Source organism: Arvicanthis niloticus, chromosome 22 (genome assembly GCF_011762505.2).
Source record: "Arvicanthis niloticus isolate mArvNil1 chromosome 22, mArvNil1.pat.X, whole genome shotgun sequence".
Taxonomy (NCBI): domain Eukaryota; kingdom Metazoa; phylum Chordata; class Mammalia; order Rodentia; family Muridae; genus Arvicanthis; species Arvicanthis niloticus.
Window position 1 is genome coordinate 27,914,589 of NC_133429.1, and position 18,712 is coordinate 27,933,300.

The 18,712-nt window shown below is 36.5% G+C and overlaps 1 protein-coding gene across 3 annotated transcripts in view; it reads right to left on the reverse strand.

Moving 5' to 3' along the window:
• Positions 1 to 18,712, reverse strand: part of Tmtc2 (transmembrane O-mannosyltransferase targeting cadherins 2) — a 381,379-nt gene that overhangs the window by 117,527 nt on the left and 245,140 nt on the right. For all 3 annotated transcript variants that reach the window (XM_076920115.1, XM_076920113.1, XM_076920114.1), the window contains 3 exons: positions 18,584 to 18,669; positions 17,896 to 18,080; positions 16,440 to 16,518 (listed from right to left, as the gene is read on the reverse strand). In XM_076920115.1, the coding sequence (XP_076776230.1) occupies positions 16,440 to 16,518; positions 17,896 to 18,080; positions 18,584 to 18,669 (350 nt within the window). The remainder of the gene's footprint in view (positions 1 to 16,439; positions 16,519 to 17,895; positions 18,081 to 18,583; positions 18,670 to 18,712) is intronic.

Below are 18,712 nucleotides of genomic sequence, written 5' to 3' on the forward strand. Positions count from 1 at the left end.
ATTCCCAAGCATAGATCATTTGTCACCATTCAGGTTTTGGAGGTAACTTGTTCATTTCAATCACTTAACAGTTTTTATTTAAATTCATTTATTCTTTAGAAATATATTTGGAGAATAACTATGCGGCTAGCCTTATGTGGGGACAAAGGAAGGAAGACTATCCCACCATCTAATGTCTGTATAGGACTGGAGAGATGGTTCAGTGCTTCAAAGCACTGACTGCTCTTCTAAAGACCCTGAGTTCAATTCCCAGTAACCACATGGTGGCTCACAACTATCTATAATGTGATCTGATGCCTTCTTCTGGTGTGTCTGAAGAGAGCAACAGTGTACTCATATAAATAAATCTTTTTTTTAAAGGAGTAAGTGAAACAGTTAAAATGTTTTTGGACTTACTATTGCTAAGTCAGGAATAGTGGAATATCATCACAATCTCAGCATTGAGCAGGCTGAGACAGAATGATTATGAATTATACGTTATCCTGAACTGTAACAAGAATGTCTTTCAACAAAATCTATGCAGCGACATTTTAATTTACAAGTGTCATTTGGGGAAAAAAAATCAACTAAAATATGACAGTTAACACGTGATGCCAGTTTTTGCACATGTAAAACAAATCCTGGGCTTTTTGGCCATTAGCTTTTATTTTTTGTCTACTAAAACTTATAGCTAACTAACAATCAAGCAGAAGAAGTAAAAGTCTGGGAAATAAATCCAAAAGTATATTAGTAGACTTCTTATTATCATCCCTATCTCCTTCACGCTAGCATGCAGAAGGATGTTCAGTTGGTAGAAAAATTACACTTTGAGATAACATATAATTAAGTTAAGTAATTTAACTTTAATTGTCATGGCACATGTAGATGCTGTCCAGTTTCAGAGACCAGGCGAGACTAGTAACTTACTTTATTGCTAGGCAGATTTTTACAACTAGTCATAATCATGATGGCATTTCCATTCCACAGCCAGTGGCTCTCCTAAATATGCTACCCACATTGGTTATGTATCTTTAATTCAAGTGAAGTATTCACTCCCTTTAAAAAAACAAATGAACATATTCTTTCATTTTGGTTGTTTGGTTGGTTTTTTTCACACACTGCTATCAAGACAAATAGGTCTCATAAATTGAATTGTCTCTTGACCTTCGAGTGCCCTTTAGGTGGTTGGTTAGTGAAAAATACTGGTGTTGAGTGATAATGCAAAATGTGAAAACTGTATATGTATTTACCCAAACCTATCTATTTGTTTCCAGTTTTAACAACAGTCTTTAAACTCAACTATCATGAAAGTGATAGTTTGGACATGTTTGAGGTTTTTGAACCATGAGGCTCTTTAACATGCTATCATTTGAGATTGACTAGATTAAGTCACATGGTTAAGGCTAAGACACCGGAAAGAGTGACAACAGCCCTGGAGCCTGGATTGGAAGACGCAGGGATGTCTTTAGTGGTAGTGGTAGGGGATAAAGAAATTCTTTTCAGTTTCCTCAGCTTCTGAATAATTATCTTTTTTTTTTTTTTTTTTTTTAAGTTTGAGAAAGGCTGTCTCTATGTAGTCTATCTGGACTGGCACTCAAATTCACTCAGCTCTGGGTCAAATTCATCCCAAGGTCTGGGATGCCAGGTCTTGGCCATGCAGCCTGACAATCATCTACTTGGTTTTATTTTAATATATCTACAAATATACATCTACACATGGACACGTTTAAACAGGGTTTTTTTTTTTATTTTATTTTGTTTCTGTTACTTGCTTTTTTTCCCTTACCCCGTATGCTTACTTTCAAATAAAGTAAATCGCCATTTTTCTTAGAATAATGACATCTTCTAGTGAAAAAAAAATCTTCTAGTGAAAAAATAACCAGCATAATACAAGGAGCCTAAATTAATGAAAATATGAATGTAATTAATGATAAATTACGCCGGAACATTTATCTGTAGAAAAGAGTCATGAAACCAGAAGGAAGATGGGCTTACACTACATTTGCAATCAAGCTGAAATTCTACCTCAGCTTTTCACATCTATACAACCACTGCATTTGTAAGGGCATCTGTTTTTGTTAATTAAAATATTAACCTTAGGGAGAATAGGTCTTATAGAAACATGTTCAAGAATCCCAATTTCTGAGTGTTTTGAGATTTAAATCATATAAATTATGTTGAACTTGTTCACAAGTAAAAAAAAAAAATTAGAAAATGTTACCTGTTATTTCCTTATTAGAAATATTAACAAAACATATTTTGAAATAACACCCTAATTTGGTAAGTACTAAAAGTGTGTGGCTATTTTCTCAACTAAGAATTTGTGAGTACCGTTAATTTACAAAGGCTTGAGCCATAGGGAAATGCTAGAGAGACATAAATGAGATGTATCATATGACCATGCTATGTGTAAGAAAACTGATCAAGTAGCCTATATGTATTACAGTTCTTTATAAGTCAGAAAAACTTACATAACCATTGCACTGAATATTGTCACATGATGACAATACTCACTCTACTCTGTATTATGGTAGCAAGTTGTCAATTGCATGACTTACAGTACCCAGTCTTCTTATTCTATGCATCTGAGCATGCAATTTTTTTTTCTAATTTAGCATCATCATGGATTCTTAACATAACCAACTGCTCATGGTGGGTGTGCCGGCTAAGGTATCACAGATAGAAAATATTTTCCATGGATATCACTACTATACATTACAGATTAAAATGACTGAAAAGCATAGTAGTTAAGTTAAGTAAAATAAATGCAAAACTGGGGAAGTTACAAGTTAAACCTAGAACTACTTGCCCTCAACACATTGCCTACAACAGCTAGAATAACCAAACTCAGGAGAAAACTATACTCTCTTGTTCATGGGAAATTATTATCTACCTGTGATACACTGGCCAGCAGGTTGATTTCCTTGCCTTAGGCTCATCTGTTGAATTAAAATAACGAGTAATAATAAACCATGGCTGACCTTAAAAAATGCTTCCTCATACACAAAGGTTATTTAATTCTTAAGAGAGAAATATTGGCACCTTAGGTGCACTTGGCCTAGTACAGAAAATTCAAACATACACACACAGGCTCATATATACAGCGTCTGCAAAATACGTTAAAAACCAAATCAAAACAAAACTCTGAATTGCAAGAAAATGATGGTGGATAAATTAGATGTGTTCAAATGACAAGTCCGTAAAGAAATGCAACAAGCGAGTACTTGCTATATTACTGGAATAGGTACTGTCAGAGTTTTACAGTTCCCAATGCAAATGGGGGGACAGGAAGCCTCATAGGTGATGAAAGACTTGTACAGGACAATAAATAATCATAGATTGGGATAGAAAAGATGGCTTACACCTTAAGAAGACTTGCTGATCTTGTAAAGGCCCTGGGTTGAAGCCCAATCACCCAAATGGTGGCTAACAACTTGCTGTAAACACCAGTCCCAGGGGATCCACTACAAGAGCAAGCTATATAGACATTGATGCAGGCTAAACACCTGCACAACACAAAATAATAAAATAAATAAATATTTTAAAAACAATATTAGTTTGAAGACTGAATAGCTCAAGAGCCATTGTTTTTATTTCATAAAGCTGTCAGTCATATAGCATTTACTATTTATTGGCTTTCTATTAATATCTTAGCTTTGTACCCTTACACTAGTCTTACACCAAAACTAACACTAATCTTGTTTTACAAAAGTGACCGTGACTCAGACTTAAATCAATATGTTCCAGGTTTAAAAAATATTAAGTAGTGCCACCCTCAGAGGAAAATGTAAGTTTTCTCTGGTTTGGGCTGGAGAGAAGACTTAGAAATTGATAGTTCTTACTGCTCTTCTATAGGAAGAAATGTCAGTGCCCAGTACTAATGTTGGGTGGTTCATAACTGCGTATAACTCAAGCTCCATAGGATATGTGTGTCCTGATATATGTGTGTGTGTTTGTGTGTGTGTATGTGTATGTGCACATGTGCGTGCTCATGCACTCGCAAGCACATACAAACACAGACATAAAAAATGATAACTAGTAAAATATTTTTCTTCACTCTTTCAACTACACCACTTTACACAAATTGAATAAAAATTATGAACAAGAAAAGAATTTCTGGAGGTAACACCATTCCTGATCTCAAGCTGGAGAATGAAACTGAAGACCCAGAAATAAACCAACACACCTATGGACACTTGAATTTTGACAAAGAAGCCAAAACCATACAATGAAAAAAAATGAAGCATCTTCAATAAATGGTGCTGGTCTAACTGGAAATCTTCATGTAGAAGAACGCAAATAGGTCCATATTTATCACCTTGCACAAAGCTCAAGTCCAAGTGGATCAAAAACCTCAATATAAAACAAGATACACTAAATCTAATAGAATAGAAAGTGGGGAATAGCCTTGAACTCACTGGTACAGGAGACAACTTCCTAAGCAGAACAACAATGGAGCTCAGAATCTATGATCCACAATTAAGAAATGGAACCTCATGAAACTGAAAAGCTTCTGTAAGGCCAAGAACATTGTCAAAAGAACAAAATGGCAGCCTACAGAATGGGAAAGGATCTTCACCAACCCTATATCCTAAAGAGGGCTAATATCCAACATTTATAAAGCTCTTAAAACAATCCAAATAATCCACTTAAAAATGGAGTTCAGAGCTAAACAGGAAATTCTTAACAAAGGAATCTTGAGTGGCCAAGAAGCACTTAAAAAAAGTTTGACTTCCTTAATCATCAGAGAAATGCAAATCAAAATAATCCTAAGAGTTCATCTTACACCTGTCAGAATGGCTAATATCAAAAACTCAAGTGTCAGCACATGTTGGCAATGAATGTAGAGCAAGAGGAACACTCCTCCATTGCTGGTGGGAGTGAAATCTTGTACAGCCACTTTGGACATCAATTTAGTGGTTTCTCAGAAAAGTGGGAATAGCTCTACCTCAAGACCCAGCTATACCACTCTTGAGCATATACCCAAAAGATGCTCCAACATCCCACAAAGCAGCTTTATTTATAATAATGAGAAACTGGAAACAGCCTAGATGTCTCTCAACATCTGAAGAATGGATAAAAAAAAATGTGGTACATCTGTACAATGGAACACTATTCAGCTATTAAAAACAAAGACATCATGAATTTTGCAGGCAAATGGATGGAACTTTGGAATATCATCCTGAGGGAGGTAACCTGGAGCCAGAAAGACACATGTGTTATGAACTCACTTATACTTATAAGTGGACATTGGCCATAAAGTATAGGACAATCATGCTACAATCCACAGACTCAAAGAAATTGGGTAACAAGGAGTTCCCACGGGAGGATGCTTTAATGTCACTATGGAGAGGAAAGTGAATAATCATCGGAAGTGGATGGAGATAGAGAACTGGGTAGGAGAGGAGGCTAAGAAGGGAACACAGGATGGTGATCAGGTATGGAGACAGGAGGACAGGAGAGGGTCAGGGTGAGAATGGAAGCCGGTGGGAGTGGGGGGGGGATGCATCTCTGGTGAAAAGGTGGAGACGTGGGACGAGAAAGAATACAAGGAGTCTAAGGGTGTGATCCTAGCCGAGATTCTTATGGGGGGGAGGGGTATAGACATGCAAGTGGCCACTTCCTGTAGCCAGGCAGGACTTCTAGAGGAGGAAAGGGGACATCAATGTACCCACAAAACCTTCAACCCCAAATCTGTCTTGCCTACAAGATGGGAAGAGATAAAGATAAAGCCGAGACTGAGGGAGTGGCTAACCAACGACTGCCCAACATAAGACCCATCCCATGTGAGAGAGCCAACCCATGATGCTACTGATAATTCTCTGCTATGCTTGCAGACAGAAACCTAGCATAACTGTCTCCTGAGCGGCTTCATCCAGCAGCTGTTGGAGGCAGATGCAGAGACCCACAGCAAACACATACTGGTGTTGAATAAAAGGAAATGACTTTTGTTAAAGATGACCAGAAGAGTTGTATAAAATCAGCCAGAACCTGTCCAGAGTTCTTCCAATCCTTATCTATAAGCAGGCAGTCCCAGTCCCAAATAGTTTCAAACACAAGAATCAGTGAGCTCTAGACTATGACATCATTAATAACCCAATTGAGCAGCCTTTGCCTGGTTTGTTTAAATAAGGAGCATGTTAGGAGTAGTGGCATTATTTGGTCTACACCTGAAACTGATTTATCTAGACCTGAAGCTGGCCTAGGGACATCCAAATCCCCCCTCCTTTTTTTTTTTTTCTGTGAGTAAATCATGAATAAATCAGGGTGATGAACTCCGTCACTATATCATCACAGAGAAATTCTTAATCTTATGAAAGAATCACCATTATGTCATTTTTTTTTTTTTTTTGAACAATGAGAAGGAAAAATAGTCCTTGTTGCTTATTTTCTCTTGGGTACCATAAACATTTTTTTCTGTTATTGTAGGTTAAAATTTATAGTCCTAGAGAATACAAGTTAGCCAGCTTGTTTCTGACCACCTATCTCTATTTCTTTCTTTATTGAACTCACTGAACTTTCTTTCTTCTGGCCATTGACTTTGGAAGTTTTTATATTTTTAATATTTCAGTCAAGCTTGAAAGATGATGTGTGTACCACTCACACGATCGGAAATGTTCTACTGGTGCTTTTTGCAGACATTTAATGTCATTTGTAATTTTTTTTATTTATTTATGTATTTACTATTTGTTTTGCTTTATAAGCCGTTTTAAGTTTTCTTTAATTCTAATTTTAATTTTTATAGTCACCTTACATCTCAATCACAGACTTGCAGACCCTTCCCTCCTCTTTTCCCAGTCCCACTCATACAAATCCCTTCTACCATTACCCCTCCCCTTCTCCTCAGAGACAAAGAGCTTACCTTGGGTACACCCCACCCTGGGGAATCTTACCCCAGCAGGAATTAGGCATATCCTCTCCCATTGAGGCCTAACAGGAAGTCCAGTTAGAGGAAGGGGATCCAATGCAGGGAACAGAGACCTACACAGTCCTTGCTCCACTTGTTAGGGGATCCACATGAAGACCAAACTGCACATTTTCTAAAAATGTGTAGGGGTCTAGGACCAGCTCCCTCATGGATGGTGGCCCAGGCTCTGTAAGCCCCTATAATCTGAAGTTAGTTGACCAGGTGGGCCTCCTTTTGGTGTCCTTGACCCCTCCGGCTTGCTCAATTCTATTTCCTATTCCAAAGGACTCTGCTGACCATGTTATGTATTAATTTGGGATTGTTTTTTTTTTGCTAAGTGTGTCAGAGCAGGAAAAATGCCAAAAAATTACTTTTATTAAGAATTTATAATAAAATATAATTATATAACATTAATAATATGAATTACGTGATAAGCCTAACTTGTGATTTTAATTTTCAGGGATTTATTTTCCATTTTATTTGATGTATGTGAGTTTTTTACCTAGATGAAGCTTTGTGTACCATGTGTGCTTAAATAGGCTACAGGATCTGGTTATTATATTCAATGTATTTATGCCACAAGCTGTTACTCTTTTTTTCTGGGTTTGGGGTGTGTGTGTGTGTGTGTGTGTGTGTGTGTGTGTGTGTGTGTGTGTGACTATTTACATCTGAATCTTTTCCCAATCTTATTCAACAACACAAAACAAAAAAGCAAAACCAACCAAACGAAAACCATAGTGTAGTTGCCCCACATACTATAGCTCTGAATGGAAACACTCAATGGTTATTGGATCAAGAAGGAAAGAAAAGTTCACACGACTCCAAGTGAGACTCCTTACTCTCGGACAACACATTTAACAGTTGGAATTGTAATAAAACACTTAGAAACAAAATCAAACGTTTCCAGGTTTTAGACTGAGAGGTCTTAGGAATAGGTTAAACATGGACCTTGCAGTATTAAATTTAAGAGAATTCTTAAATCCTGAAATATAGCTCTTCATCAAAGAAAACATAGAGGGGTGTGTGGAAGATTGGGGTGGTACTGGGTATGTGTTACATCAGGTTTACCTAATCAGCAAGACATGGTTAAACTTCAGAAAAACCTTGAAAGGGTTCTAATTTGTAGTGTGAGGTTAAATACAGAAAACATGTGATGTGCTGTCAAAATTGAAGTTGGAAGGAAGCCAAGAGCCTGTGTCACTATGTCTCTCCTTACAGCCAGAGCTCTCGAAGTTTCTTAAGTTAATCAATTTCCTTTCTAATTTCAAGAAAATAAATCACAAAACTAATCAATCCTACTGGATTTGAAACAATCATAGTCAATGCTCAGAATCTTCAAAAATTAGGCTGTGTGTGTGTGTATATGTGTGTGTGTATGTATGTGTACATGTGTGTGTGTCTTATATATATTGAGTAAGGTGAAAATTCCTCTCTTCAGCATAAAGTCTCCTTCAGAATTATGTACTACTGAAATACTGGAAATGAAATACTGGAACAGAAAAGAAAAGAAAAGAAAAACATGTAAAGAGGCATAAACTAGTGTTTTAAAACAAAAAAAGATCAGAAAAGGGGGGAAGAAAATATGTACTAGCATGAGACGAAATAATGCATGTAATATCAACTAAGAAACAGGGCTAAAATAGTTTCAAGAAAATGAGCAAGTGAACATGATGAAGTAGTTGTGTGTGAGTAGGAAGCTTCTGAAGGAAAAGCCATAGACCTATAGGAAGTTAACTTTATGCTTAAGTTTGGCGAAGACAGGACAGCCATACAGAAATATGACTGGTCAGATGGATGTTAGAAAGTCAGAAAGACCATCCATCTGAAGTCTGCTCAACCTCTCCTATGAAGACTTCAAAACACACGGGCCTCGATGGTAGTAAAAAAAAATTAAGGTTAAAATAAAATGCATTATTAATGCACTGATGTGTGTGCATTTATGTGTGGTCTTCAAAATAGGTTGTTCAAAATAGGTTTGTTCAAAATAGGTTGAAAAAAGTTGTTTTGTACATAAAAATCTCATTTAACTCTCCCAGAGATTTTGGCTTTGGGTTCTAATTTTATATACATGGATAGAGACCATTGACATGAATAAAGAAAACAAAATGTGCAAATAAAATGTACAGCATTTTATCCAGACAGTCGGTGGTTGCCAACATGTTAAATTATAAAAATGAGTTGAGGGTTGTTGTAGAATCGTATCCTCTAGTAGTCAATTTCAATGGGGTGAATTGTAAATTTCTTCTATATTGTAGTCATTAATATAAATGTGATTTATATTACAAATAAAATATTCTATAACAAAATAAATATTACTTGTTCAGGAAAATACATGAGACATGTATCTCTAAAGCTTCTTTTAAATTTTAAAAGTATTTTATGGTCCTCTTTTGACTTACTGTACTTTTAACAGACTTACAGGTGAAGAAAGGTACCCCATATTTCTGCCTTTGGAGTTGCCGCTTCTAAATACATGCAACACTATACCCTCTTATTTCTTTGACCTGACTTTTCAAGATGGTATTCTTTCATGGGAAACAAACTTCTTCCATAAACTATGTCTACTTAGAAAAGTTACATCAAACTCTGCATACTTTAGCATGCCATATCTTGAAAATGTAATGAATTTTACAGTTAAAATAGCTATTTGATTTATAAAATACAGCCCAATGTACTTTTACCACTGGGGACAAGATTTTCCCCATGGCTATTACCCTGAAAAAGATTTTAAAATATGCATTTTTCTCATTTACTTCTATTGTCACATCAGAAAAATGTCTTTATTTTTGTTTTGGGTTTTTTTTTTTTTTTTTGAAACAATGCATTGTAACTTTTAGAGAATCAGAGACTATGAAGGATATTAATACATATTAATTTGAGTGTGTTCATTTCCTTATACTTTGATTATAAAATAAAAACAAATCAAGCTTCATTCCTTTCCTTTACCACAAAACTGGCAAAAGTATGAGTTAATGTAACAGGTGGGCTTGTGTGGTTTTAATAGCAATGAAATATAATCAACTGTCTCCTATCATATTTCCAGGAAAGCAAGTGATATTGAGACCTAAGCAAGATCCTTAAGCAGACACGTATTGACATTCAAGTGTTCGGACTCCCCAACGGGACTATATATCTTGCTGTCCTATGTTTAATTGAAACTTTAAACAAAATATATTACCTATTTAATGTAGCTGAACTGGATGCTGCCCTTTGTAGTGTATAGAGTAATGCCTGGCAAATTGAAGGTAGAAACCACAGTACATAATGTGGATGCTGTACAAAGCAGAAAAATAAGAAGTAAAAGTTAACCTCCTGTAGTGAAATGAGAAATGGACATCTCTAGTTTCCTATTCATAAATTTTATAAATTTCTTGTACTGATATACAGCCAAAAGTGTATTATGTCTCCTATCTTATTGGCTACTTAACTTCCTGAGTAAATGTTTTATTGTATCTCAAATCTACATTTGCCTTTACTTTATCTTAAGGAAATAAGTACATTCTTTAGGGGATTATAGAGACTAATACTTAATCCAATTATATATTATGTAATCATGATCGATTAGGACTGACATACAGATTCTCAACATTGCCAATGGAATCAGTCATAAGAAAATGTCCAGAACTGCAAACAGGCAAGCGGGTGGCAAAAGGAGCTGAATGGTGCTGGAGTGTTAGTGCCTCCACTTGAAAGATGCAAAGTCCAAATCTCTCTACAGTTAAAACCCATCTCCTTCCCGTTCAGCTGCTCAACATGTTGAACAATAGGATTCTCTTAAGACAACATAGTCACAGGTCATTAACCATGTAAAACATCCTAAGAAAACATTAATCTGAATATTCTCTGAATATACGCTACAAAAAACTGGAAACTACAGAGATGGGAGAGGGGGAAGACACAGGGAAATGATAAGCAAAGAGGAAGAGATAGAGAGAAAGAAGCTAGACACAAACCCCCGAATATGAAACATTTTAATGAACTTAAGACATAGACTATATAGGAAGCTAAGTGGAAAGTGAACTTTTTATCCAAATTCTACCAAATGAACTCTCAGCATATAATTGACATTTTTTCAGGAAAACTCAGAATGAGTTATAAGTGATAGTGTTTTGACATGAGAAGTTATACCAGGATCCGCCTTTTGAAGTTGTTTTGTTTCATTTTATGTGAATGACAGCCTAAAAAGCACTGAGAGCTATTATGGCAGCTAAGTCTTTCGTACCAAAAGTTTCCTTCTCAAAAGCAGAATTCTAAAAGTTGTACAAATGTTTGGCACCAACAATTTCTCTAATAAACTAACCATATTTCAAGTCACTCTGTTCCGTTCATGCCCTGTGAATACTTTAATACAATGGAGATGCAACGCTCATATCTACATGGCGACTTTGAAGAGCCAAAAGTTAAAGCAAATGGTTTCTCTCTGCTAGAGATTTGTGACCAGAGGCCTAATATATATATTAAAAAAAAAAAAAAAAAAAAAAAAAAAAAAAAAAAAACCTTGCATCTGAGACTTAGAAGAAAGACAAGTGTATATAAAAGAAACGAAATCACTAATCAACAGAATATAGTCCAAGCACTATTGACAAAACCAATGGCTATGAGACAGTAAAGAGCAAAGTGACCTGATCAACGAGTTAATTGAAAAAGCCATGGAATTTCTCCTTGATGATAAATGCACATGGCCTATTACTAAGATACATGGCTTTAGAGAAAAGGATATTGTGACCATGTATGGCAACAGTGCTCCCAAGACCACAATGGAGAGCCTAAAGCCATGGTGCTCTCATTTGTTTTCTTGTTACACTCAACACAGTACTTTAAATAATTCTAATTATTCAGCCAGTGATTATAGACCTCGCGGACTAGACTGTAAGCTTGCATTCTCTCTTACGCCAAGCAACAGACTGTATTAACAAAATGAAATGGACTAAATCACTTGTATAATTAAACTAAACAATTACTTTGCATTGAGAATGCACAGTAATTTTATTTTCAAGAGTAAATAGGATTAAAATGACCTCTGGGATTGGAAAGAGCTCAAACTGATAGAAAAACAATAGGAAGTCCCAAACTAATTGAGCTTTCTATAATCCTTTCGAATCTTTCAACAGCAGTACCAAATTGGAGATGTGGATTTTTAATGGATGAAGAGAAGCCAAAAGATGCTCCCCACTATTCTGTGTTGAAATCTTTTTGTGCTACATATTGAATGTATGGGCTATTCAATCACAAATGTGTAGGTGTCATATTCTTTACAGTTAAGTGTTTTAACTTTTGCTGATTTTTGTTTTGTTTTGTTTTTCGAGACAGGGTTTCTCTGTGTAGTCCTGGCTGTCCTGGAACTCACTTTGTAGACCAGGCTGGCCTCAAACTCAGAAATCCACCTGCCTCTGCCTCCCAAGTGCTGGGATTAAAGGTGTGAGCCACCACCGCCTGGCACACTTTTGCTGATTTTTAACAGATTAGTTGTCAATCTAGCAGTAGGGAAGTAGGTGCCGGAGGATCCTGCAAAGGAAAGAGTGAGCCAGTTTCAGTGACACCAACTGGGTACGCAGAAAAGCTTTGCACATAAAATGAAGGTGATGATGTTGCTGTCTCGAACAGAAGTTGCGATCCCAACCTTTGAACTTGGTTCCTTGAGAGGTAATTTCCTCTCTTGGAAAAGAAAATTGTTCATGTTGTTCGGATGCTTAGGACCCAAGTGTTTTATCCCTGATATTCCATGATACTGATACTCACTGTTTTAGAGGTTAAGAAAAAGAATTGAGACCCAATAGATACCCATAATGGATGCCAGAATAAAAGAGAGGTTTGACTAAAAATAGAGGGAAAATACATCAAAAGAGAGAGAAAGAGAGACAGAGACAGAGAGACAGAGACAGAGAGACAGAGAGAGGTAACAGGATTAGGTCAACTGTAATTACTTATACTGTTTCACTTTCAGTTATTATAGACAATATTATTCAGTTATTATAGACAATATTATTCAGTTATTAGAGACAATATCATAGGGAAAATTTTGATTACAGTTGCTGAGAAATAGGCTGGGACATAGGCTGTAACGAAAATGTATCCATCACTTGAAGTTTTATTTTTAATTATACTTTTGATTCATTCAAGCCTTTAGCTCTGAAAATAATCTCGTCTATTGAGTAATATTTCCTCTACTAAGTAGGGAACAATCTAACACTAAATACAGCCGTCCACTCTTGGAGGTTGGAGCCCTATAGAAATGGTATTGTAATGGAAGGCTGCTTTATAAACCATGGCCCAAATCAGAGATCCAGACCAACGTTTTTATATCATTCTTTTATTCAACTTTCAAATGGGTGCTATGATCACAGCTAACTTATGAACACAAACGCAAGTCAGTCCAGTTATGTAGCTTATGAAGGATATTAACCCTAAAACTGTCAAAGAGAATCTGAAGCCAGGCTTTCTGATTTCAGAGACTGCCCTATCCTGTGGGTGAACTGACATTTAGGACAACTTACTGTCTCAAGAGGCAACTGAGTCCCAGGAAAGGAAAATAACATAACTGTCTAGAAGCAACTCTAATACCGACTTAACCATTATTTTTTTAAATTTCGTCTGCAAAATGATATTTAGCATCTGTTTGGTGTGCCTCTGAATGTTTGCAGCTCCCCTAATTCTTCAGGGAAGATAATCCCCTGTTAGTTAAAAACCACATCTTGGTCCTATGGAGTTGAAATGAACAATAAGAATACATTTTAGATTAATGGTGTGCTTGCTTATGAATAATCATAGTTAAGATTGCGTAAAGAATAGTAAAAACTGAGAGAAATCTGGAAAACTGAAGTTGAGGAACAAATTAATCAGCCCTGCTTTGAATTCTGACAAAAGTGGGACATATGTTCAGCTGGTACTGAGAGCAAGTGACAAGGCATGTAGCAGAAAGTCCTAAAATGTTCAAAGAAAGGGAAAAAAAAAAACCAAAAACTAAGGACTAGCTAGATTTTTTTAAAAAGCAACCTCAGTGAATTTATTAAAACAACATTCCAGTATAGTTTTATTTTTATCTGTATTCCATTATCTTTACTATATTCTAAAGCAAAATAAAAAATAGAAAACACACACACAAATGTGCCTGTGCATACAAGAGCTCAGGGGTGGTGGCCCAGAAGGGGTAAATGAGTGAGACATGTAAAAAAAATGAATACTTGCTGGCTGAATCTAGCCAGACATTATAATCCGTCACTGATCCCTAAAGGGCACTAATAATATGTAAATGTGTGAATTAGAAAACACAGTGAAGGCTGTTGATAAACCTGATAGGATAATCAACACATGCTGACAGACTAATGAAACTGATGAACTGATAAGGGCAGCTTATCTCCTAGGCCATTTTTTTCCTTGTCAAATGGAGGCTAATCAAAATGTATTAGGAGTTAAAGCAAACACTCGGGGGATTTAACCCATTTGATTAGGAGGTGAATTCACTCTCGGAGAAAATTATAGTTTCCTGAACAAGCGAAACTATAAAACCTGACCAGCTGACAGAACTCCACATAAAATCAAACAGAAGGCAGCTGCCATAATTACAGACAGAATCTGGTATTGGAAATTATATTAGGGTCTTCCCGTAGAAAATTGTCAGGGGTATTTTCGGAATCTGAGCAAAGAGACCACCCCCTTCCATAATGGGAAATAACACAAAGCACCAGACAGTGGCTCCAGGGACACACTTATCTTCTGCCTGTGAAGGCTCAGTTTCCGTGTAACCAAAGGAGAGGCGGATCCCAAGGTACCAGCTCAATTCTCAATCCAATTTATTTACATAAAATAATTGAATGAATTTTCTGAAATCACAAACTGTTAAGAATACTAGCACGTCCCATTAGCAATAAAAAGACCACATACCGTTTGTCACCAAGGAACTTGAAACCTAAACCCAATTTCAGCAAAGATAACTTATTTTGACAATTGATTAAAAACTGGGCTCTACAGCTATGAATAAAATCAAAGTAAAATCACTCTGCCTCTTTAGATAAGGCTGGAGAAGACAATCTTTCTAGTATTGGCTCCATTATGAAAATATCAAGCATTAAAGTGAAAAAGGCTAACAAATCCACCCAGTCTAGGCACACACGGTATTTCTGTGTACACTTCATTTATGTAGACAGATGGTGAAGTGCTTGAGAGTGAAAGGCACTGTTTTTATTCCAATAAAAGCTTAAAGGCAAAAATATACTTAATGAAGCCAAACTTTACCATGGTGGAATTATATCAGAGACAACAGAGAAACACCCAGTATCCTTTTTGATGTGAGCATTCAATCACTTTAATGATCGATAGGCCAGCTGGAGGTGGGTTGCCCAGAGAAATAGAACTTTACTAACCTCTTCTAAGTGAGATTTTCTTTTCTGTTTACAGAAACACTACATTGTGTCTCATCCCATCCCTGAACTAGGTCTATACTTCTTGTCTTTTAACAAAAGACTATGATTTTTTTTTCAGATATGCATTTTGAAGTCATACTCAGCCATTCACCAAGTATCAAATTTTTCCAACCACATGAATTACAATGCATATAATAAGCCTGTAGGTTCTACAGCCTAATCCTACTTATTATTTCTTACATACAAGGGACACCTAGAAGAATCAAAGGACTTAATCACATTTTAAAAATGGAGGGCATGAGTTTGAAAATTCTTCTCTGGAAAAAAAGAAATATTTGATTTGAGGATAAAAGCAATCCTTCACCAGTTCCTGGAAAGTGTTATGCTAACTTACCAGCAAGGCTACCTAGACTACATGCAATTTTTCCCCAAGAGTCTCATGCTGAACAGGTAGTTTCTAATTGTATCTACCATCAAACGTAGGAGATTAGTAACAGGTGATAAGAGCTTGATTAGAATTTCTGCACCTTTATCTTTTGAATCCAGGAAAACTATCTATGTCCTAGGTTTATGAACATTTTGGTTGGTAGATAAAATTAAGCAGATTACTCAACACAGGAAAATAAATAATAATAGTAGTATATTTAACATGATCCCAGTCTCATAGTCTCAAAGAGTTCTCTGAAAAAAATCTACAAGGACCCCAAGGCCTCATCCATGAAAGCAATTCAAGTTGGTTCAGATATTCTCTCCTTTTACATGCACCAAAGCCCATGAGTCTCTGCATCACTAAAGAATAAGTACTGGGGATCTTCTTTTTCAGTGAATAACATGCTAAAAATTATTATGTTTGATAAATTCATTGAAATAAACACATAATCCATACACACCGAAATATAATGAAAAAATTAAACATAAGTACAAGATATTACCTTCTCATTCCGTAGAGTTTCAGTAGTCCTTGGAACCAAAATGGTATTGAGCGTCCCTTGCAAAAACTACGGGGTTTGGCAAACTTCATTCACCTTTGCTCATGTCAGAATGAGAGCCCTGGCACAATCTAGATGATGTGCAGTGGGAGCATTGCTTTGTGACTAATAATAGGACAGTAGAAATCCACTGTACACACATACACAGGCTCTTCCTTCTCTGCAAATCCCTGAAAATCAATGAAAACAACAGATAGTACTTACCCACCATGTTGTATAAGCTCTGAGGGGCAAACTGCCTTGGCATCTTCTGAATTGCTTCCTTATATACACTCAGGGCTTCCTAATTTAAGGGACAAAAAGAAAGATAAATGATCATCAGAGGACAGGAATAGTCACCGAAAGTAGCATAATAGCATTTCTCCAAAGTTGAAACTACAAATTTCTGTTTCTAAATGGTTCACTAGGGGAAAATAATTGAGCTGTCCTTTGATATCACATTGCCTTCATTTCAGGAGTGAAAACAGCCCAGTGAGGAATGCCGCAAGGAAATTTAGCTTAACAAGGAGCTGAATGTTGGCAAGGCTCTTTTAATATAAATGTTTCCACTTCATACAGATTATTTAACAAGAAGAGCTAAAAAACATTCAGACTTGGAAGTTACTCATTAGTCATCTCAAGTCTATGGTTGCTTTAGCTCAAGGTAGGAATAAAGTGCCAGTAAGCAAATAACTTTCCTACTGACAAAATTCACTGAAACTGCTAAATGAAATTGTTATAGAAGGTGCATCTTCTTCCTCATATTGCAGTTTTAAGAGTATTTGGGTAAGCTGGGAAGGGGATCTGTCTTGATAGAAGACAGTTTAAGAAATGAGGGAGTACAAGATGCCATGTAGGTGTGGTATAATGGTGTGGTGGTATAATGGCGCCCATAGACTCAAGTGTTTGAATGCTCAGTCTAGTGGAAGTGGCACTATTTAGGAGGTATGGCCTCATTGGAGTAGGTGTGGCCTTGCTGGACGAAGTGTGTCACTGGGGGTAGGAGGGCATGCTTGAGGTCTCCTATGCTCAAGCGCTGGCCATTGTGGAAGAAAGTCTTCTTCTGCTGCCTGAGGATCAAGATGTAGGATTCTCAGCTCCTTCTCCAGCACCTTGTCTGCAGCATGCCACCATGCTTCCCACCATGATGCTAATAGATGAAACCTCTACAACTGTAATCCAATCCAAATTAAACATTTTCCTTTATAAGACTTGCCTTGCTCATGGTGTCTCTTCACAGAATGAAAACCTAACTAAGATACATGGTATCATCAGTAAAGTTGATGAAAGTGGATTACCCAGTTTCCTAGACAGTGTCTTTCTTACTATTTCCTCTACCATTAAAGATACATTATTTTTGTTTGTTTTTTAAATTAAGAAAAATAGGTAGTATTTATATAAAGTTACATGCTTAATATAATGAATACAAATAATATCTTTTTAAAGAAAAATACCAAACACTGAGTAAAGGATAATGATTCTAGAAACTGTATCTTGGATCAAGGAAATGGCGAGTACCATATGTGCCTTCCTCTATCCAATAGTCAGGACACCTATCAACATAAATTGAAACGTGAACACCTTGGCATCTCAAAAGACTGTCATGGCCCCAGTAAGGAGGCTGTAGGTTATAAACCATTGAGACTTCATCAGGACAGGAGGGCAAGGAGGTGTGACGGACCTCATAATGTCCTTGCTCGTGATAGAGTTTCCCGAGGTTATACAGACAGCTGGTGACAGAACTCTTATGTGCATGAGGATCCTTCAGGTTCTCATCTGGAATCTCTGAACACTTGAGGAATGTACGCCGGGCTTCCTCTGTCTTCCCTTGGTTCATGAGAATAATGCCGGTGTTTAAATAGGCAGCTGGGAAGGGAAAGCAGAAACAGAAGGATGAGCTGACAGGCATGGGATTCATCTCTGTTCCAGAGGATATGTCTTATTATATATATATATATTTTAAAATCATTAATTATGTATGGAACAAGTACAGTATCAATAATGGTAACAATAACCCCACTACTATGTTTTGAGTACCCCCATTACACAAAACATAATTGCCTTTTCAGTCAACTGAACTTCAAAGATTTTTTACTCAAAAGCTAGTTAAATAAAAGAATGAGCTATTAGAGTGCTTGGCAAAAAAATAAATAAAATAAAAAATGACATTTAAGAATGAAAGCGAGAGAGAGAGAGAGAGAGAGAGAGAGAGAGAGAGAGAGAGAGAGAGAGATTTGTCAGTATTAGAAAGTATTTAGAAATAGAAATACCACACACCCCACTTTCTCTGAAAGGCTTTAACACAGAGAGCCAATTTCTACAAATAAAAGGAAAGACAGCAAAGATTCCAATACTTCCAGACTACTTACAAGCCAGGGTTGGCCTACTCCCGATGGCCAGTTTGTAATAATGGAGAGCTTCTGTAAACCTGCTGTTCTCTTGGAGCAGTAACCCTCTGCATGAGGAAAAGAGAAATCCCGAAATTACTATACAGAAAA